The following is a 22690-nucleotide window of genomic DNA, read 5'->3' as shown; positions in this document are numbered from 1 at the left end:
GAAGAGCGTTTCCTTCTGAATTCACCCATGTCTGCTACCAAGCTCTGTCACATCCAAGCGGCAAAGAGCTCTCACTGCTCAGATTTCAGATTCCACAGGTTTCTTCTTCTAAGTTAAAGCACCAAGTGAGAAGCCTCAAAACAGCTCAAAACACTCCAGCAAACGTGTCTCAAGTCAGAGGCAGGAGCCTCTAGTTCAGCTGAGCTGGGTAACGCTACTATTGAACTACCATCAAAACATCACCCTGACATCAGTGTTCAACCTAAAAGCTGCGATGGGAGCTGACAGAGGAAGTAACTTTATCAAAGCATGTGTGTGAAATTAGAAAAAAAAAAAAAAAGATGCTTCCTTTAGACAAAAGCACTGAGGTGAGGCAGGTGCCAGAGGGAAAAGCAGGGGATCCCACCTAACGCTGCAGACGGAGCCAGGCTGAGAGCAGTGGGAGCTGACGAGAGCTTGTAGGAACCTGGGGCAGATGTTCTGCTGGAAGAACAACCCCCTCTGCTCTTGCCAGGCACACCGTAACAGCTACGATTCCAGGTCAGGGAAACTACCTGCTTCAGGTCACACCTCCAAACCCCTGCTGCTGCTCGACCACTTCACAAAACCACGCAGCAACTGCCACTCCTTTCTCCTCCTCACGGGCAAAGCTGCGTCATGTACTGGGATGCCCTCAAACATCAGCACCTCTCCCCAGTCCTGCCAGAACAAAACTTCCAGGTGACTTTGCTGGTACCGTAGCAGCTTTCTTCACTTTGCCTTTGGGGGAAGCGGGAGCAGAGGAGTTGGTGGGGAACTGGATGTGCTGTCACTCGGGAGTCTCTGCTGTGAACAGCAGCCCCTCTGCTCACGGCCGTGAGATGCAATCTCACCTCTTGCTTTAAAAAATTCTATGTAATGGATCTTGCCCACATTTTGAACACAAATCTCTATCTGTCAGGTTTCACTCTTCCTTGCAGAACCAGCACCCTGCTCTGCTTTTTCTTTACCTATTATTGAAGCACAGCGGTTCCCGGTGCTAAGCTGCCTCCAGCAGAACCGCTCCCAGTGACATCACTGCAAGAGCCATCAGGGTGCCAGCAAGGGAAAATATGAGAACAGCCTTCCCTGGGACAGTCAGCGGGGCTGTGAGAAAGCACACACTTTGCCAGCGGACACCCTGAAGAGATGACCTGTCACTCTGCCCACTGGCTGCAGAAAACCCGCCACAAGAAATGCGCTGCTGGGCTTAACTGGCCATGCTGGGATGGGAGGGGGAGGCAGCCCGAGCAAACGTACTCGTCAGGATGGTGCGCCTCTTGCACTGCTCCTCTACGCCTCCGTGCTTTTTTCCTGAAAGCGTGAACGGGGTTTCAAACACAAAGCGGTTGATGTTGTGATGCATTTCAAAGTCAGTCTTTCGATCTTCGGCTTCTTTCTCCTCAAAGAAGGGCGTGACGTACGTCACCTGGATATACGCATATTTGGGATCCAGGTCTTTGGGGTTGACCTGTGTAACAGTGGCAAACACAAAAACCCTCAGTTAGGTGTGACGAGTTTGTAAGGCCTCCATTATATTTCTGATGCTTTTCTCTATCACAGCAATAGTGATTAGAACTAAGATTCCAAATGTAATGCTCAGACCCCAGCTGAATACAAAATATTTAACCAAGAGGCTCCTAAGAAGAGCAGGACATCAGAATGCAGCCCTCAGCAACAGTGGATGAAGCTAAATGGGAGAGAAACCCACCTGTCTGCGCTGGAGTGCGCATCTTTCCCACCGTGGTCTGTGCGGCCACGCTTTACGGTGAGGGTCTTTTTGGGGTTGTAAAACCAGGTCGTGGTGGTTAGCTCACACCCCCCCTTCAGTACACGGCTCATCTTTCATACCTTGTTGGAATCCTGGATGATCTTCACATTATCTATTCCAAACTTGTCTGCGTAAAGCTTCATCAGCCTTTGAGAGATCTCGGACAAGCCGGTTAATTTGGGTTCTTTATAGATATACTCTTTACCCTCCTCCTCTTCAAAAAACCCCTGTTTGGAGAGACATGGAAGGACACAGTGAACACAACGGACAGGGCAAAGCCTAAACACAGTGCTTACATCAGGAATTGAGGTCGCCTGTATACCCACACCAGAGCACACAGCACGGCCTTCCCAGCACCTAAGTCAAAAGCTTACCTCCCTCCACTCCCCGCAGACACGTACCTAGGGTCTGCGTTTATACTGGTCTGGTGTCTCCACAGCTACCCAGAGACCCAGCTGCTGAAAGAGTTAAAGTGCTTTCTTGAGAACGCTGAGGGGAAAAAACCCTAATGAATCAAATATCGGGCATGAAAAATCCTTTAAATTGGAATAATTTGGTTAGAGAAACTCCTATGGCAGCACTAAGCTAACGGAACACGGGTGTCACAGCTGTTCGCTGGGTGCCTCACCCAGCCAGGGCATGGACACCATGCCACCTCCAGCACATCCCATCCGGGTACTGCTGCTGCGGCGATGCGCAGCTCGCTTGTGCCCACCACGATGCACAGGGTGGGCATGGGGGCTGTGAACCCACATGCGTCCATTCAGGGCAGCAGAAGAGGAGCTCTGGTGGCATCCTGAAGGGCCATATGGAATTGCAGCATTTTCAGAGACAATCAGGAAATGATTTACATTTGGAAAGGAAAAAGGACACATGGACTGTGTTCCTCTGCAGAACAGCTCAATCTTGTTGAGGTCATTTACTCATTACCCTAGATGGACTGGGCAGAGCTTTAATAAAAAGCTCCACCGAGGAGCTCCGCAAGAGCCTGGCAGGCTTCAGAAGAAATGCCCTCCTCAGAAAATCTACCCAGCATCATGTGCAGGTGAGACACTCAGCTGCTACCCGACGAACATGTACATCAGCCCTCTGGGAGATGCTCTCCCAGCTGAGCAGAAGGGAGCAGGTGCCCCACTACGAAGGGCTGGATTTATCCCAAGGCCACAAGCAGCACCAGCTCTCCTCTGAGGATTGCACACGCTGCTGTGGAAACCTGCCAGCGCCAACCACTGCAGCTGCACCCAGAGCCTCTGCTTTCCACCTCAATGCAAAGAGACCCTGAGGAAGATACCTGAGGCTGCAGGGGACAGGCAGCAGCGCTCAGGCAGGCAGACCCAAGCCCTTTAAACCTGGGCAGTGAATTCTACGATGTGCCCAAGCAAACGGCCAGTGCTGAAAAACAGGGAATCACAGATGGATGGAGTCAAGACAGAACTCTGGAACCTCTCTGGGAGGAACACACACAAAACCCAGCCTTTTCACATGGAAGAGAATTTCAGCTTTGATCACTAAAACTACTGACCAGGCAAACCTTTGCTAAAAAGAATACAGCATTATTTCATAGATTTCAATGTTTGTTTAGGAAAAAAAGCTCCTAAGCTTTATTTCAATAGGGATTAACAAATATGTGCATCTGTCTTCTCCTTCAGCGAGGACAAGGGGCAGTAAAACTGCCTTTTAATTTGGCAAGTGCCAAGAGCACCGTGGGCATCACAGGAAGGCAATGGTTAACAGCGGCCACAGCAGCGTTCCCATAGCATCTTCATCAGCCTCACCGTGACCTTCTAACAGGGCACAGTTTAAACAATATTATCAACCAAGCTCCCTCGGCACATGAAGAACTTCACAGGTAGGTAGAGAATGGCAGCTCAAAAGCTGACCCCCATGAACATTTCCTGAGCTGGGCAGGCAACGTGCCGTGCCATGGATTTCACTGAGAAAAGCCCTGCGGGATCAAACCTGGTCTCTGAGCTGGTTTCCACTGAATTCGAATTGCTTTAAGTGGGAAAACCTCATTAGTTGCATGCATCCATACTCAACCACGCTACTCAGGATGGCTGCTGTCAAAACCCATCTGTTTTCTGTTACTACTCAGTGTTTTCAACAACCCCCCTCACTTTTTCCAAATTAATCAGGCAGCAAGCTAGACTGCAGTTTCTAAACCCCGATTCCGCGCAAATTTGCACGCTGGAGCAGTGTTTATCTGTAAATGCCAAATCTCGGTGCTGATGCTGCATGGCATGCTAAGATGGTATCTGTGTTAATGGCTTAAAATACCTGAAAACAAACAACTAACAGATTTTGCCTTGCCTCTAACGCGAGACACAGCATTAAAGTCCATATTCCCTACAGAATGTCAGCTGACGAGCGACAAGCAGAAGTGAATTGTGAGCTATAAATAATGGTGTCTGCCGTATGCTATATGTCTGGCAAAGACTCCTGAAAGTAAGATTAAATACTTTTCAGGAGCCAAACATCCTCCAATTTCAGGCTTTTGAAATATTAGGCAGCTACGATGACATTGTCAATGTGTATCCCCAGGTTATTTTCACACTGGGGGGGTTTTGCCCTGTAAGGTGAAGCCGCCTGCTTGACCTGCCAAGAACAGCATCCACCAGCTCCTTCATTGGTGGTACCAAGCGAGCATCTTCTCCGATGGTAAGCGAGCGTCTTGTTCTCTGGAAAGTCTTTTGGAAATCTGCCCTGCAACTTCTGCAGCTTCTTGGACAGAGAGGAGAACAAATCCTCAGCTCTACCTCTGCCTAACACTGCTCTGAAAACGATGTCCGAACGTCTTGTCAGCACACTATGAGCTTTCACCTACTCAACATATTCAGCAGTTTCTGTTTTAGTCCGGGAAAGACTCGCAACCCTGCACGGACCCACCAGCACTGGCTGGTGTGGCCACGTGGTGGTGCAACGGGATGTTGTCACCAAGGCCCTGAGCAGAATTTGCAGTCTGAAGCAGCAGCTGCCAGCAGTTCTGGCTCTTGGAGCTCAAAATGCAGCTCTGCAGTGAAAACAACTGGTTACCTCCTCCTGAAGGATCGCAGGTGTCCAGAGCATCCTTCCAGGGCACCCTGCAGCAGTGGAGCAACCACATACCACCTCTGCCTTTGCAGGAAGAATGGTTTTCAGGTGCAGCTGCAGATTTGTTCCCACCAAGAACCCCTAAAACTCTCCCTGCCGACAGGACCTGCAGAATCCTTTTGTCCTTTCCTCTGCTTTCTCTGCAGGTTTGGATTCAGTTAACAGCAGCGTTCCGTTTTTACAAAACATACATATTTATTAATGATAAAATTGATAAAACTGTTTAATGAATAAATGTCTACATGTAATAATACATTTTTTAAATGTGTGTGCTTACTTAAGGATCTACTCAAGGGATTTTATAGTAAGAACAGTGTCTGTGTAAGGCTGAAAAGGAATCCCCTACCTGCCTGTCCAGCAACCCGTCCCTGCCCACTGTGTTTCCCTCTGTGCCCTGCCCTTTGCAGTGCCCCAGGCAGAGCGATTCGCACTGCTTTACACTGGTTTAACTGTGCAACACTAGTAAAACCTGCAACCATTTTGGGAGGAAGCGTGCAAAGTCTGCCAGAAGCACATAAAAAGGGAATTGCTTTCAATGTTCTAAGTGAGATGGTGCTGTAACTGCTTTCCGCACAGAGCCCTGCAATGCTCTCGGTACAGCCTGCTCTAAAGACCTCGTACCTTCCCACCTGCACAGCCAGGATGGAAGCAAGTGGCACACAGGAAGAAGGGATGGACAGAAATACAGAAAGGAAACCTCCCAAAGGGAAAAAAATGCTGGCACAACCTGCACATGGGAACAGACTGTTCTCTCTGTCTCTCCTTCCAGGTCAAGCCCCACCTGCAGCTCCCACACCCACCCTGCTGCTCTCTGTAAGCCCCCCTTAATCCTCCTGCACTCCCACTCCCGTTTTCCTTGGCAAACACTGGCGAGAATGACCCACCTCCAGTGAGTTGCACTGCGTCACACATGTTTGTCACTACAGAGGAGCGGCACAGAGCCGTCTTGCTTTCCACCATGTAGCAGCTCTCCTGCAACAGGAGAGGAGGGACCTGCTGGCTGCATTTAGAGTCAAGTGGCCAGAGGCACCAGGGGACAGACCAAGCAACACGCAGCTCTGGAAAAGTCAGATGTTTCCGGGCACTAACGCTGTTTAAATGAAGTTGCCCTCATGCAGCACTGGCAACTGCAAAGTCACTGCACTGTGACAGAGGTTTGAACCCAGCCCAGCAGCACCACTGCAGCTACAATTACCCACTTCAGAGCAGCTGCCTCCGGCAGAGCCCTGGCCAGATGCTGCAAGGAGAAGAGTCCTGTTCCTCTGCTGCTGATCCCATTTTGAGGAGGGTCCTGACTCTGTCCTTCCTCAGGCACAGCTCACGTTTTCCTTGCAGCTTTGAGCCAGGACCTGCCCTTTCCCTCTGCCTCCCAATTTGCTTGTTCCCACCAGGACCGTGGCTGCAGCCTGCCCAGAATGCTCCAGTTCCCATCGCTGTGGATCACAGGCTGGCCCCTCAGCCCTCCCCTCCGGAGCTGCTGCCCGGACCAGGAGGGCAGGTCAGCATTCAAACAGCATTAATGTACACTGAGCTTTTCACCAGAGGCAGAAGGGGCCCAATGCCGCTCCCAGGGAAGCTGAGAGGAAAGCTTCCCCGGAGACGAGATGCCGCAGCATTGGGCCCCACAGCGCACACACACACAACACAGTGACGGGCACAGCTCGGTGATCCGGGTCACGGCACGGACAGGAGTTAGTCTGCGGGATGCAGCGATGAATGAAACGACGTTATTTCATCGGCCATGAACCAAGGAATCGAGCGCACAGGAAAGTTAATGTTGAGTAACAGTACAGGGAAGGATGGAGGACGTGTGAGGAGAATTAAACAAAACATGCAGAAGAACTAGACTTACCACAGCCTTGAATAAGACCAAAAGGAGAAAAGAGCAAATTTCTGCATTAAAATCTAATTAGCAAACAGAATGATTCACATCAGTCTGTTGTTTACACACCTGATTGTTCTAAAGGAAATTGTGTGCTTGCCAAAACCAGGGCTTAAAGGAACATGCTGCATTGCTCCACTGGTTCGTAGAGAAAGCAAGCACAAAATAATGCTTTGAGGATGCTGAAGCACAGCAGAGGGAATAGAACTACTCTAGGGCATACTGCACAGAATCAGAGGTGGCTTGCAAGCAGAAGCCAGAGCTGGCAAGAAACACAGCAAACATCGACTGCACACTGCTCTGCTCTAAGCTCTGTGAGGGGAGAGGGGCACACAGCAAAGGTGTCTCATCCGGGTTTACTGAAGTTGTACGCTGAGAAAAACCTGCCCTGCCTCGCTCTCGTTTGTGCTTAGTAACATCAAGAGCTAGAGCTGATGTCTGAGTTCATTCTCATCACTCCACTAAACCCACAGCAGCAGTTTACAGAGATGTAGCCGAGTGCTTGCCCTTCCAGTAAAACCCTTCTTGGACTCTGACCCACGAGGCACCTCCTACCCCGGGATTCACTGCCAAGTGTGTCCCCATTTTAGCTTCCCCAGAAGACATCAGGATTAGGAGGACATGGCTGAAATCTGGGACTCTGCGGAGACAAAAGAACACAAGCTGACTTACCTGCCCATAAAATGCAACCCGGTAGTATCGCCCAAAGAGACGCTTCTCGGAGTTCACCACTTCTGCGACCTTCAGGTAGGAGCGGTGGATGTCGTAGTAGAGGTCAGACAGCCTCTGCAGTGAGACACAGGGAGAGGGATGGTTGGGGAGAGCACACGACTCCTTTGGGAGGTGCCACTGCAGCTCTGCACTAGCAGGGCTGCCGCTAACCGGGCTCCTGAACCTTTGCCAAGGCGGCTGTGCCTGCCAAGGGCACCGCTTAACCTTGTGAGCAGACACGAAGGCTCATTTCAAGGATTCTGCCATCTTCTGAGCAGTTCTGGGGCAGTGGGCGCCTTTGTGGACAGGGTCACAGCATCCCACCACCAGACAGTGGCAGGGACCCACAAAGAGGTCAGCAAACCCCACATGGCCCGTGTGCAGGGTGCCAACAACTCAGCTCCCAAAGCCATGCCAAAATACGTTATTACCCACCATTACCACTGAGAAGCACTTTCCCAGGATAGTGAACCAAAATTTCAACAAAGCGAAAACTGGAGGAGCTGCTTCCTCGGCACACAGCTTACTGCTGCCGACCTCATCACTTTTTTTAATGTAAAACCAGAACAATCAGTTAATGGGATTGCAATCTGCTTATCCACTCTGTATGGAAATTGCCAGGTAGGTAAGAGAAGAAACCCTGGAGTTGTGAAGAGATCGCACAATTCATCAGCCGTTTCTAAAATTAAATACAACGCAAATATGCTCTCGGTTTAAAAACACAGAAAGATTCACATCCACCGGCTAACACAAGAGGTTTGTTTGGAAATTGTTTGTTCATCTACTGTTGTATGGATGCTGAAGAGGAAGGTAAGATACCAGAGGTTTTTATTTACTCACAGAACAAAGCATTACAAGGAAAAATTACAGACATGAAGGAAAATAACCCACGTTCCTTCTAAAGAAAGCACTTTTTTCCTTCCTGAAAATTGTGTTCTTTACTGTTGTCTAAAGACAATTAAAAAATCCCCCAAACAAACCACAAACCAACTTACTTTAAAGTCCCTCTGCTTCTCAAAGACAGCAATGATGGGCTTGTTCACCTCGGCAATGAGCTCGTACCTCTCAGACTTCCACAGGTACTCAACACACAGCTCCAGCTGCTCCACGAGAATGTTCTGTAGTTCCACAAACACAAACAGGGACTCCACAGCTGCTGGCATTTAATTAACAGCTACTGCAGCTAAAGCAATACCACAATATCTTCTATATTGAGCTTTATTTCAGGGACCCACTGTTTAATCAGGTTCTGGTGGCCTAGCTCTCCTTTAGAAAAAAACCTCTGGAATACCACGAAAATACCCCAATTACTTGACATCTCATTCAGAGGGACATGGGCTCCCCCCGCCCCAACTCCCAGCTTTGGCACTCAGTGTTCTGCTCAGCCAAACCCCCCTCCCTGCTCTTAGCACAACAGCTCTGACATTTCGCTCCGAAGCTGGGTGAAATACGCTCTCAATTTGTTGGAACACGCTCGGGCACCCATTGGAAATAACACCCTGGTAATACAGAAGAGGGATGGAAACGTTATCGCTGCTGACCTCGTTGTAGGGCGTATCTTGCATCCCGGAGTCTTCCTTCATAGCACCTTCTTCTTTAATGTTGGGGGTAATGCTCAGGAAAGCAGGCCAGCCCATGGAAAACAAGCCTTGAAGGGCAAGTCGTAACAACGGCAATTAACGACTGACTAACCAGATAACTCTCACCATTACTGGATGTAAAAAAAGTGAACTGATTTCATTTGACAGGTCTAGTTACTTTTTTTTCACAGCCCAAGCGATGAGAAGCACAAATGGAACTGCCTGAATTTATGGCACATTTTCTCTACAATATAAATCCACTTGCCCAGGCAAAGGGTAACGATAACATTTTCCTGGCGCAACCTCACTCCTCTCCGTGGCATTTTGGTTCCCGGTGCTGGAAGCCCTGCGAGACTGCACGTGCACCACTCATCTACCCAGGAATCACCGGTGCAGGCTGGGGTGAGACAATTTACACCTCTGACCCCAGCATTGTGACTCCTGGTCTGACCTGCAGACACTTATCACCACTTTGCCAGCGTTGGGGACACCCTGGCAGCGGCTCTCCTTACCCTGTCCAGGGTCCCCGCCGAGGAAAGCTCCTGACACGGTTTGTATTCAACTTAGAAGCAGGAAAATGCTGCTAAGGTGCAATGAAAGAGCTAATCTTTCCACTCTGAGGGCTCGATCTCCTCTGCTGAGTTTTGAAAATACTTTAAACAAAGGTTTGAAATGCTCCACAAGTTCTTCACTCCCCTTACTGTGCCCTGTTATTCATGTAGAGCATTTTACCACCTGTGAAGCACCACGTCCATGCTTAGAAGAGTCTTTCTAACAGCTTCCTTCTGAAAGTATGTGGGTTTTGTCTCGCCCACAAACACTTCCAAGTGTACCGGAGAACTACGGTGTTTCCAAACCCAAGTTTTCTCTTCCCTAGATATTTGCCCTTGCTCCCACAGACTGCTCTTTGTGAGAACTGCTAAAATATCTTGTGCTGCGAATTACTTCGGCATACACATTGCATAAACTAAGGAACCACTGGCACAGAAGTGTTTAAACTACAAGCCTGCACTTTATTTCTCGGATTAAAGCCAATCGTTATCTGTAGGAAGTTACATACGGGTAACCAGCCAGTAAATTCCACCTGTTCGCCCTCCCAGCGCTCAACAGCCAAGGATTTGCGTGCTAAGCACTAACTGATCCGGGAGGGATTTCTAGGGCTGGTGAAGAGCAGACTGTCCTCTTGCTGACCCAGCCCCTCACCAGAGACATCCCGAGCAACCCACCAACCCAGCTCAGAGCAGCAGGCACGGAACACGGGACGTTTCCCACACCACTTGCTTGCTATGACAGCCGTCAACATGCAGCGTAAATACTTGGGCTGTAGTAGGTGTTCTTCCAGGTCAGCTGGAGAACAGGAACTGGGCTCCCTAGTTAGGTTATTTGACCCGTAGACAGGCACGGTTAGAGCACTCACTTCCTCCAGTGTGAGGTGTTAGTAACACATTACTATCAGAGACTGGACCATCTTCCAGCAGCATACGTGAGGTACCAATCTTTTCCATTTTCCAGTAACCTATGACAGTGTAAGATGGTATTAGTACACCGCTACTGGTACGTGTTAATACATGCACATTTCACCACCACAGACTCACGAGCGAGCCATTCTCTTTTAGCATCAGCTTACTAAACATTTCATTAACCCTCTTCACACACAACACACACTTCTGCTGTTCCACGACTAGCATTTATGATAGATTTTAAAAATAAAACACTTGGGAAGCATTCAGCTTTAAGAATATTTTGTATATAAGGAAGGAAAGCACGACAGCCAGAAATTTTCTACAATGACACTCATAGATACAGAGTTGGTTTTGAATACGTTGGTCTTACCCTTTCTTTTCAGGTACTCGGCAATGAGAGCGGCGATATGAATGTAGCACATAGCAGCCTGCAACGAGAGACCCAGACACATGGGATTAAACACACCGCATGACCCATAGCGTACGGGGGATAAGGCACATCATCACTGCCAAACAGTGAAGAGGGAAGACAAAGTAAATACCATTGTAATATAGTATTAATATAACAAAAAGACTATATTCGGTGTCAGAAAACACAGGAATAAAAGATGAAATCCCCCTCGAGTGTCAGTCTCAGAAGGCGTCTTAGGGCAAAAGCACAGATTTGCTGCTGTCTTTCAAAGCCCTTTTCATCAGGGCATCCCACAGCCAAATGGATTTCCTGCTTGTTTACTGTCATTACCTCCGATAAATCTCCGTTTCTTGCATGAATCTTGGCCATGCTTTCAAGCCACGTCCTGCGTAATTCGGGTGTGCTGGCATAGGAGTTTGCCAGGCTGTACTGCAGGTCCACAAGCATCTCAGGGTCTTTCTCGTGCTCCTTCATCTGAGCTGTGGCCATCAAAACCGTTCGGATGCGTTTGGTCAGATCCTTCACCTCTGCTGGGAAATTAACGTTCTTTGGGAAAGAGAAGCCGTACATCACTAGAACTGTCCAAGGAGCCCCACACAGCCCCCCTGAACGAGCTAACGTCCTGCTTCTGGAAGGATGTTTACTCCTCCCCCTCCCCTCGTTCAGGAGGCTCCGAAGCAGAGTCTCAGCTCCACACTATGCCAAGCCTTCACTTCTTTTACTGATGTGTCATAGCATCAGCTAGATACCCCGGTCAGCCAGCTTTCCGCTGTTTCCAACCAAAATATTTGCTCCTCAGTTGCTTACTGGATCCAGAACTGTTTTCTTGTACACTTTCCGCTGATGAACAGCACCGTGCTCTATATACATGTCTATTCTCAGATATCTTCCCCCTCACTCCCTTGGTTTAAAGACATTCAGAAAAATTAAAGGAAATTAAAAGCTCCCTCCTCTAAGTCACACAGAGATAAGCGTGTTACAGAAGCAGCATGACTGACTGCAGCGCTGGGAAATCAAAGCTGGGCTGTGAAAACCAACACAATTGTAAAAGCACCTCATTAAATAAGACATCAAACTAGTTAGGCTCGTTATCTACCTATTTCCTTACACTAACTTCAGTATTAGCCTCAGTGGAGACCCCCTAAAGTCACCCTCTGAGAAGGAAAAACACCTCCAAAGTATAAAATTCAAACTGCACATTGACAGATGTTTGGACAGGCACCGTGAACACTAAAATCTGCAGTCCTTGCCCAGCACCTTTAGTACAGACAGCGAACGTAAGAGCAATGGTAACTAAGTGCCTTCTTGCACGGTGACAGACCCCAACTGTTGTGCGTGGTTCGGCTGTGCATTTACTGAACAGAATAAAGGGAATTTGAGTTTAGAGACCAAAGATCGTTTGTCAACTGCAATTGTGTTCCATTAGTCACAGTGCACCATCTGACGACAGGCAAGTGAACAAAATAAGCAGTGAATTACCAATGCAATTTTCAAATAAAAATCGCCCTTCTGTATTTTAAAAACCATTTTGAGTGATTAAGCTGCTGAGTCACAAACCCTCCCCGAAGGACAGGCTGCTTGAAGAAGGCACACTATGAACGCACTAATCGCCGTCTAATAACAGCCGGCAATTTCCTCCACGGAGCCCCTTGCTCCTCTGAAATGGTTTGACCTTTTGCAAGAGGTAGTGATTGAAAAAAAATGTTTCTTACTTTCATCTGCTTGTCTCCATTAGCAAAATTATTTATAATTGCAAGGGAATGTTGAAACCGAGATCCACCGATGCCTGCATCCGCTATCAGCTGGCTCACCGCTTTGATGAGCTGTACAGGGGGCAAACATAGTGTGCCGTCAGCACAGAAAATCAGCATTTCCGGAGAGTTTTCAGTCCCTAGTTCAGGATGACTTGATGTACCAGGCTGGCAGAGATGCGCTTTTACACCCACCCTGAGCTGATAACCCACGCAAATGCAAGGACTGTGAGTAACCGTCCCAGTGCTGGCCATTGCTCGCTTTGCAGAGTGAACGCACCGCTACTGGACTTCACATCTCTGCGACTACCAGATGCTGTAGCTCCTCCACCAGCTACATTCTCACCACTGTGAGCAACATGCGTGACTCAGGGACGGCTGTTTGTCCGGCCGATTACTGGGTAGGGGGCTGCATTCCCAGCTGTCGTGCTGGAGCAGAGCCGAGCAGCCCAGGAGGGACAGCAGATAACCCAGCCCAGAGTGCACAGACCTGCCACAGCGAATGGCCTGAGGCTTCCAGAAGAACTGCTTTCCTACCATGCATCATCATCATCATCATAATGACAAAACCCAATGTGCATCAGCTAAACCCTGAAGAGCTCACACTTGGCTTACCTGTAGATGGGATCTGACTATTGATTTCTGCTTGTTAAATTCGAAGTTCTTTCTCATAAAGAAATAAAGCAGAGCAGATGCCTCTGTCTGAGTTGAACGTGACCTGTGGTTACAGCACTTCAGGATTTCATAGCAGAGGGAGCCGCAGAGGTCTGCTTGTCCTTGGAAGAACGCTGATGGGAACTGTTGGAAAAACCACATGAACATGTTTTGCGCTGCTCTCTGCTTATTCCCAGCCAATACTGTTTGCTTTCAGTAAAAACAGCTCTCCCATGTTCATTCACACCAGGCTTTAGTGAAAAAACCAGCCACCAGCTAAACAGAACCCCATGGGCAAATCTGGATTAAGTAAAACCTGCACGCAGGTTTTCATGACCCCTGCACGCAGTGCAACAACTAGGCTGGTCTCCAGGACATCCAGACAGTAGCCAGCACACAGCGGAGAAAGCGTGTGGGGACTGCACTACCATGAAAGCTGTTCAGGAGAATGGAAATACCCGGAGTCACAGAGTCAGGGAGCTTCCAGTGGTCGAGGGTTTGGACAGCAGGAAACAACAGAGAGGGAAGGACGGTTCTCCAAACTACGCTACTGCTGATCAGCAGGGTGGGTGTGACAAGACAGACCCAGAAGAGGTGGGAGATGTAAACGCTGGCTACGGGTCTCTGCCCAGGAGGTTCTGCTGCAAGAACCACGACTGATCCAGTCCCACAGAACTACAACCCTGAGAGCTACAGGATGAATGAAAAGGGAGATCCTGGATATTTGTTTGTCCCCCCTGTTGCACCTTCTCCTCCTGCCTGCCTGGTATGCAATTTAAAGCTGTCTGTGGACTGGTTACTTTACATTCCCCTCGTGTCCTCAGGCGCTGTTACAGGGAGAAGCCTGGTCTCCTCCTCCTTTCCCCTGAGGTAATCAGGAGGCGGCCACATGCTTTGAGCTGATCGTGCTGCTGCATTTCCTAGAAACATCTGGGAGATTCAGCCAGCCTGGCTTATCCTCACCTCCCCACAGCAACTGCTATCTGCCACAACCATCAGCCAGCCTTTCAGGCTTTCTGCCACCGGTGGTGAAAGCATGAAAGCCAGCAACATCCCGCAGACCTGGACAGTACCTATTTATTTCCTTTGGAAGTTTCACTTTCTTAGTAAATTTTTCATTTTCCAACACAAATATCATTTCAGATATCACGAACTCCTCACTTCTAATCAGCTACAAATCAGAAGATCTTGGTCATGAGTGAAGCTCAGAACACTTTCAAAGCACCCCGCTGTCCTCGAGCTGCACTCGCTGCAAGGCATTAACAGGCCAGCCAAGAGACCACGGCTATCGTTACCTTGCCTACGAACAGCCGCAGGGCCGCAAAGACATGCTTGAGAGCAGCTGCGGACTGGTTGATTTGCAAAAAGAGCATGTGCGTGTCAAAGACCTTCTTCATCAAGGCGTTCTGGCAGTCAGACTGCTGGAGCTGCCTCTGGAAAATTCACAGACAAGACAGGACATTCTGGTTATTACAGCGAACAACAGAAGAAGGATCTGCTGGACTTTACATCGGAGCGTTCCCAGGGAGATGCATTTTCAGTGTAAAGTCCCTGCGGATGAGGCATGCCCAGCTTGCTGCAGGCTCTTTTCACTTGCAGTTTCTCAAGAGCAGCACTTTCCTCTGCCTGTACTCCTGCCTGGGGATGCTACACACTAGATTTAAGGGCTGGGGCAGCAGGAGGGAGACACCACATCTGAAAGATGCTGCCTGCTTGTGAGACCTTCAGCAAGTCATCTGGGCCAGCATTCGAAAAGCAATCTCTAAAGAGGCAGAGGATCCACTTGCTGACTTGAAGAGATGTAGATGACAAGCAGTTTGAAAATCTCTTCTCTAAAATCTCTGAAATCTAGTGGGATAAGCATGACTTGGACAAGGTGACGTATTAGTAGGTGCACACCACCTTCATGCAGAGCAGGGCTGTACGTAGCCCTGGATACGTAGGATGCTCTTTTTCAACATCCTTCTCTTCAGCTTGGGTACCATGAGTCAATTCCTTCAACAAATAGCTTCGCTGAAGACTGCAGTATCTTATTTCCCTGTCCTGCTGCCTCAAGTGTTTCAAGTTTTCTATGTGCCTGCTCCCTTCCAGCCCACAACCCACGTGGCACCCATTCAAGCAGAAAATGAAACAGCAAAACGTACCTGGTGGTTCAGGGTGTAAAGACACAACAGGTCAAGGATTGTGAGGGAAACTTCGGTGGCAATATTTGCCTCTGTGTCTACATACTGCATGATGTCCGTTTCGTTGGAGCTGCCTGCAACGTGTAACAAGCAAGGTGACAGGCAACCTTCCGAGGGTAGGGAAACCCAGGCCAAGTTAAAGATGCTGTAGTTCTGCGATCTGGTCACTACGGCTCAGCACCACAGAGATGGGTCCTAACTGAAGGGGTTACTTTAAGGTCCTTTAGTTGAGGGGGTATTTAGAAGACAACTTGTACAGCAAGGTACACAGATGCAAGAGAGGCTGGGAAGGGGGGGAACTTGGCATTAAGGCTATTTAAATATGTCAGGTTATTGTAATTAAGTTTCTTTCTAGATGAACTTTGACCAAATTTAAGCTCAGATTTCTTAGTCTCCCAAAGAAAAGGCAGAGTCAGCAGCTCTGTTTACGTTTAGGCTCTTCTCTTCACTGGCACTCACAAACAGATTGACTTGTACAGAGCCTGATCCAAACCCCACGGAATTCCAGAGGGAAGTAAATTATTTCTTTGTACTTACTTGCAGTGCTGCTGTCTATCATCTGCAAGAGTTTGGGGTTAGAAAGTGCATTTTTGCCACGGATTATCGGTAATGTTTGAGATCTGTGATGCTTGTGGCCATCGTGACTGGAAGTAGAATGCATCCTGAAATGGAAAGGTACCATTCAAAAACAAAGAGGAAACTCTCATGACCGTACAGAACCTTGCCATGTCAGGCGAATTTTCTGCAGAACTTCTGAAAAGTGAAGTTAAACAGATACAACATTTTTCAGAGGAAAAAAGATGAAGAAGAAAGTCAGTGAGGTGGTCAAAGCAAACAGATGTGCTGTGATTTCTTGAGATCACAGGAGACAAACCGCTCATTGAGCGCTGAAGAAAAAAAAAAGCATCAGCTTCAATAGCTGGCTGACGTTTAGAGAACTGCCCTTGGGTGAAGAGAAACTGAGACCAGTTCTGTTAACTCAGAACACAAGAAAATATATCCTGCTCATGGAAGAACTAACACAGCTTCTACGAGGGGAAAAAAATGATGGCAAACCGCCGACGACAGTAAGAACATGTGCGTGTTCTCACCCTTTTGATGCTGACAAACACACCATTAATTTATAATGAAAGCTCCGCAGAAAAATACCAGTGCTTATCAGAATTTTGGAGAGGTTTTTCCATTTGTAATCATTAGAGAATTCAGCGTGATTTACCACCTCTCCAAGTTCAGGTCTCTTAATAAAATGCACTTTTATTTTATTTCTTTTAAAAAAGGTAGCTTCCTGAATTTGAGTATTTTAAAAATTTCTAGGACCAAATTACTCCTGCACCTAGCTAAACCCTCTTTGATGTTTTACAAAAATAATACAGAAGATTAACATTTCAGATTTAAAAACCCCAAAGTTCCCAGCACAGGTGGGGACTTGCTGGCCAGACTCCTGCCCATCAAAGCAGTCAGAGACCCTGAAAGCGTTAAGCTGGCAGACCCAGGAACGCCCTGGCTTGGGGAACACTGTGGACTATCTTTCAGGGAGGGATGTGAGCTGGTGACAACAGCTACTGTTCCTGCAGCACTTCCCACCACGATGTAACTCAGGATTCTCCTGAACCAACATTGCAAATAGCTATAACACAAGTAGAAGTTCGAGGGGCTCAGTTCTCTGCGGATTCTGGCTTTGGAGGCTCTGAAGTGTGTTACGTGCTGTGTCACACTCGTTTCAGTCAACGTTGTGACAGCGTACGCGGGCTGGAGGGTGACAACAAAGACCGTGGCTTTACAGGCGTTAATAACAGCACGTCCTCACCATTGCGAGAGCAGACCCGACGCTTGGCCAGAGGAGTTTGAGCCTTTCAGGGTTCCATTATTCTGGGTGGCCTGAACAAACTTAAAAGCAGCAGCAATTTTCCTGTTAGGAGTAAAGAATGGTTAGTGTGTTACGGAAGGTGATGGTGATTTTGCCATGTCTCTGAAAAATAAATACAGGCCTGACAGCCACCTCAGCTGGTGACCTTTTGTTTTTCCATAGCATGACCTACAGACATGTAGGTCACAGCCGTAACGTTAAATTAAAAATGAAATGTCAACCGAGACACAGTGTGCACTGCCCATTTCACAGCTGGAACTCAAAGCCACGCTTCTTCAGAGAGTTCACAGAGACAGGAGATGTTTTTTTATTGCTGTGGAACATCTATTTATGCCTATTAAAATTATTCTTTCCATTATACGGATGTAAAATACAGTGTTCAAGGTCCTTTGTTTGGCACGTGCACAGGAATACATTGAGGATGGCCCAGTATTTTGGGTTATAATCGTATCATTGCATGATATTCATCTTCTACAGCAGGTGTGTACATCACCACGGTAACAGGGTTTGGGTAAAATAAAACATGAAGCATTCACTGGCTTCAGTACATCAGGGAGCTTCGGGAAGCCCTGGTGCTTTCGGGAGAAATAGATCCCCCGCTAACCTCATTGAAGCCCAGTGTAATGCAGTAATGTGTAAATGCTGTGACACACAGCCCATAGCTGGAGCATTACCTCACGATATTGCGCTTTCCCAGGTATCTGAAATTCTGCAGACAAACCCTGAAAGACAAAACCAACACACATTAAGGGCTAATGAATGATGAAAAAAATGCTGCATCTTAGTGCCGTGAAGAGTCCTGTGGCACATGCACCTCCCCGTAAGCAAGCAGAGCAGGACGCAGCAGTCGCCAGCCTAGAAGTGCACCGGATGTGGCACCACTTTCCACACCCTCAGTCCCTTTCTCCATGGCGGAAGATTCCTGCTTGGGAAGGAGGCAGAGTCAAAAGCAAAGACTGGGCTGCAAAAGTATTGCTTCTTCACCAGCTGAGTTCAAGACCTCACATATGAGACAGCGAGGAGCTGCCTGCATGGAATCTGCAGCCACTCTCCTTAGACTGGCTGGAGCAAAGCTCCCTGGAGTCATGGAAAGCAACTACCTGCACTACATGGCTTTTTGCATGGTTTGGAAGTTTTGGGGAGCTACATCCTTTTCTCAAGAAAAGGACAGAACCTGAACCCCAAATGGGGAAACTACTATGAAAATCTCTTTTAGGAGGAACAAAGCATCACGCCCCCTGTTCCTGGAAATGACCAACACATTGGTGGGCACGGATTTTATTAGTAATATCTCATTACTACTTTGGAAGATTATAGCAAAATAATCTAAGATACAAGAGCTATCTCAGCCTATTCCACTAGGCTGGCAAACCCACAGAGAAATTATTTGCAGCAGTTACTTGAGAACATCATCATTCAACGTGAAATCAACCAACCACAAAGGGAACTTACTCTAAAATGCTGAAAAAGTCGGTTACTTCTGAGAACGGTGCTCGCAACCAGTAGGAAATCAGTGCATCTAAAGGGAGATATTAAAATAAATTACGTATCTGTTACAGGGAATGAAACTTGACCCAAAGCCTGTAAAATACATTGATAATTACTGTAATTTAGTGTTTGTTTGGATTCAGCATTCACAGGAAGCGTGCGTTTTCTCACCTTCCGAAATGGTTTTCATAATGTGAAGGAAACACATAAGAAGGCTTCTAGTTTCAGCTTGATCCAGCTTGTCAAAGCGAAGCGTTGATCCAATCAAAGACAAAGGTCTCGTGATCTGTTGAGTGGACAGCAAAGCGTGCTGTTAAGGACGGCGCCAGCTCTCCCCCTCCAGTAACGGGTTTCCAACGTTTGCACATGTACCTTTTCACACGTGTCAGTTCTCTCACTGTTTTTTTCATTGGTACTTGGGTTAGATTCAAGGCTTGCTAAGGAAGCTCTGGAGTCAGCATGGTTTGCTGCAGAGATAGCTATTGATGAAAAGGCTGTAAATGAAAGTCACAGCAAACATGCTAAACTAAAACATTTATGGAGACAAAAACTAACAAGAAAAATGGAAAACATAAAACGTGGTGTCACGTGCTGTATTGACACCACTGCTTCGACCTTCCAATAGCAAAGCTATTGATGGGTGTGTTTAGTACTGAAACCATGCATCAAGTTGAGGTAAAATGATTCAGTTTAATTCATGGCATTAAAAGGGCCTGATGCATCCCCTAAGGCCTGACCTAAGCCACAGAAATCAGTGGAAAGAAGCCCATGCAGTTCCCTGAATTTGCAAATGGCGTTTGGAGGAAGTGAGCAAAGTAAACTTGTGTTTCTACCCTCCCTCGAAGCCTGGAAGAACTAAGAATACTCGCTGCCAGGAGTTTTCAGGAGAATCCTTGGAACTATTCTTAGGTCAGGCAGAGATGACAAGAACGAGCTCAGGCACAGGAATCTGCGAGAGCCTGAGCGCTGACTTGGGTCCAAAGCAGGACGGTAAGTGAAGCAGTGGAAGAGCAGCTCCACCAGAGAAATAAAAATCAACCCGAAAACACCCAAAGGGAAGAGAAACATGGCACACCATGTTTCCCTGAGCATCGTGTAAAATGGCTTCATGGCATCCTCCGTGATCGCCAAGCAGAAAGCACGATGGACTGAGAGACTCGGACATCTACCTGTGTGCGCGTTCAGTCTGTCATTCATACCTGCTATAGAGTTCAGAACATCTTTGGAGAAGGACGTGTCCACCGAGTTGGCATGTTTCATTGCAGTCTGGCCCTGAAAGCCCCCGGCTGTGCTCAAGTCATCGCGAGATCCCTGCATTTTGAAAGAAACGGGACAAACTCCAGTACACAGTATCACTCACGACTTTCAGCACACCCAGTGGGCTTTTCCTCGCACCAAGCCTGAAAAGCTACTGTCAGCGGCTTAAACGTGACAGACTTCCAAGATCAAGGCTTGCCATCATAGAACAAGTAGTGACCCGCAAGATGAAACTCTCTCGTAATCGAAGGAGAGAGCAAGTCTAACTGTGTTTGCTGCTTCCCCACCAGCACAGCTTTGGGGAAGGAGCAAGAGCTGCTGTTAGCGATGACCAGATCAAACAGATCATTTCAGCACCCTGAAAAATCACATGAATTACCTGATTGGAGGTATTGATATTGAAGAGGAACATATCCTTCATGTAAATCCGTGGCATGTTGTCCAAGAGCATTCCATAGAGCGGCATGTACAGGTTTGCTATTTGTGCCTGTTTTGCCTGAAAAAGAAAAGGCACAACGTAATCCCAAAGAAACCAGCAAAGGAACAAGCAAGTGCAAAAGGACGAAGAGTTTCTTTACCGGCTCTGCGTATCGATCGTCAAAGGAATGCTTTGCCATCAAGTTTTTCAGCACGGCTAAAGCTAAGTGCCGAATATCCTGGTCTTCCTGCAGGGCGAAACCCACCTCCCGCAGCAGGACGCCAATTAGAAAATGCTTACGGCAAAACTCATTGGTCAGCGTGTACTCTGGAATATCTTGGAACAGAACGGAGAAGAATGCTTACATTAACACACAGGACACACAACTCCCCCCCCGCCCCCCCCAGTTCCAAATTCTCAGTAACTTTTCTTGATTTAATCCACTGTTGAACCTTGATTTCCTGATCTGACTGCCCGACGCTGCTCCCTTGCTTGCTAGAATACATTAATTAAATGTTACTATTTCTTGAAATTATGCAGTTTTCACAGTTTAATAGTAAGAGACAATTTAATAATAAAAGACAATTTATATACACATTCCCATGAGAATCTTAAATGTTTTGCACATAATGTGACTATTCACTTCTTTGAGAGTCCGCATCGTTGTTCCCCTAGTCTAGACAGAAGCGTTCCAAACCAGAGCTCCGGACTCATTCCCATTTTCAAAACGGTAACTGTTTTTTGCCTAAAATTGCCAGCTCAGTGGCAGCCGAGTACATCTTAATTTTATATACACATTCCCATGAGAATCTTAAATGTTTTGCACATAATGTGACTATTCACTTCTTTGAGAGTCCGCATCGTTGTTCCCCTAGTCTAGACAGAAGCGTTCCAAACCAGAGCTCCGGACTCATTCCCATTTTCAAAACGGTAACTGTTTTTTGCCTAAAATTGCCAGCTCAGTGGCAGCCGAGTACATCTTAATGCTGTCGCGGCATGACTCTGGGGCAGTTGTGTTGTTCATACCTGATGTTCGATATTCGTGCGTTGACTCGGAAGGCGTCACAGGGTCTTCATTTTTCATAATTATAAAACAATAATAGGCAAAAAAAATCACATTTTTAAAATTAGTAAGTGTAAAAAAATATTTGCTTTGCATCTTTTTTTTTAATTAATTTGACTCAAATGTGAATGAAATTGTTTCTACTGTTAAAGAAAGCTGCAAGCGTCAGAACTGAGCTCACTTTTTGGTGCTGAAAACTGAAGCAAAAAGAAGAGAAACAAGTGCTGTTAGTCTGAGAGATGCTTCTGAGAGCAGTGCTTCTGCCTCCCGCTGGAAGAGCCTTCCACACTTGGCAGCTTTTGCAAAGCGCCCAGCTCAGTCACCTCAGCCCTGCACCCAAAGGGTGCCCCCCACCCCCACCTGGGCTGTTGGGGGTGTGGGGGGGTTATTGGCAGACACTGAAATGCTGCTGGTTTTATCACACTGCCCCATGGGGTTCTGTACCTGGTGTGCAGACACAGTACTTCAGAGGTCCCCGTGACCCGCTCCCCGAAGCACCCGGTACCGCGCACAGGAGCCCTGCCGGGGTGGTGCCTTACCAGGAATGTTTGAGGACCGTATGGGCAGGCACAGGGGGATAAAGTGCTCGTGGTGACAGACTTCTTGGAGAAAGTCGAATTTGAACTGATGTAAAGTCTGAAAACCACAACAGGCAAAGGCTCAGATCTCATCAGAGCGGGGAAGAGGGAACGACAGAGCCGCACCACTGACCTCTGCCTCAGTTCAGGCTCACACCCAACAACGAAACCTCACCGCTGCCCCAGGAACAAACACCTGGTTTTCCTCTGTTAGCAAACAAACTTCCCACAGTCAGACAAGCTTTCTGGGTTCCTCAACTACGACTTCATTAAGGATGCCCTGATAAATATAAGTTTGATCCAAGCTAAATATTTAAGGTCTATTTAAAGCTGCGCTGGCTCTCTTGATGACATATACTAGAACATACAACCACAGCCAAGTACCCTCGCCAGTTCATGTAAATGTGGGACCACCACACTTATTATGCCTTTTGTTTTTCTTTTAAATTTTTCCTTCCTTTTGTTTTTTTCTTTTTTTTTGGGGGGGGGGGGGGGGGGGGGTCC

At 47.5% G+C, this 22690-nt stretch overlaps 1 protein-coding gene across 1 annotated transcript in view; it reads right to left on the bottom strand.

The window, feature by feature from the left end:
- DOCK10 (dedicator of cytokinesis 10) overlaps window positions 1-22690 on the bottom strand; it is an 85272-nt gene that overhangs the window by 4429 nt on the left and 58153 nt on the right. The window contains exons 30-52 of the mRNA XM_010140063.1: window positions 22148-22244; window positions 21572-21616; window positions 20706-20881; window positions 20507-20623; window positions 20070-20181; window positions 19243-19364; window positions 19042-19156; window positions 18835-18901; window positions 18057-18104; window positions 17323-17424; window positions 16049-16177; window positions 15477-15585; window positions 14628-14765; window positions 13294-13476; window positions 12640-12750; window positions 11258-11473; window positions 10886-10943; window positions 10470-10568; window positions 9014-9120; window positions 8468-8590; window positions 7434-7547; window positions 1870-2016; window positions 1279-1489 (exon numbers count right to left, since the gene is read on the bottom strand). Of these exons, the coding sequence (XP_010138365.1) occupies window positions 1279-1489; window positions 1870-2016; window positions 7434-7547; window positions 8468-8590; window positions 9014-9120; window positions 10470-10568; window positions 10886-10943; window positions 11258-11473; window positions 12640-12750; window positions 13294-13476; window positions 14628-14765; window positions 15477-15585; window positions 16049-16177; window positions 17323-17424; window positions 18057-18104; window positions 18835-18901; window positions 19042-19156; window positions 19243-19364; window positions 20070-20181; window positions 20507-20623; window positions 20706-20881; window positions 21572-21616; window positions 22148-22244 (2746 nt within the window). The remainder of the gene's footprint in view (window positions 1-1278; window positions 1490-1869; window positions 2017-7433; window positions 7548-8467; window positions 8591-9013; window positions 9121-10469; window positions 10569-10885; window positions 10944-11257; window positions 11474-12639; window positions 12751-13293; window positions 13477-14627; window positions 14766-15476; window positions 15586-16048; window positions 16178-17322; window positions 17425-18056; window positions 18105-18834; window positions 18902-19041; window positions 19157-19242; window positions 19365-20069; window positions 20182-20506; window positions 20624-20705; window positions 20882-21571; window positions 21617-22147; window positions 22245-22690) is intronic.

The sequence above is a fragment of the Buceros rhinoceros genome, unplaced genomic scaffold, assembly GCF_000710305.1.
Source record: "Buceros rhinoceros silvestris isolate BGI_N320 unplaced genomic scaffold, ASM71030v1 scaffold2140, whole genome shotgun sequence".
NCBI lineage: Eukaryota > Metazoa > Chordata > Aves > Bucerotiformes > Bucerotidae > Buceros > Buceros rhinoceros.
This window is presented reverse-complemented; position numbering and strand designations above follow the sequence as displayed.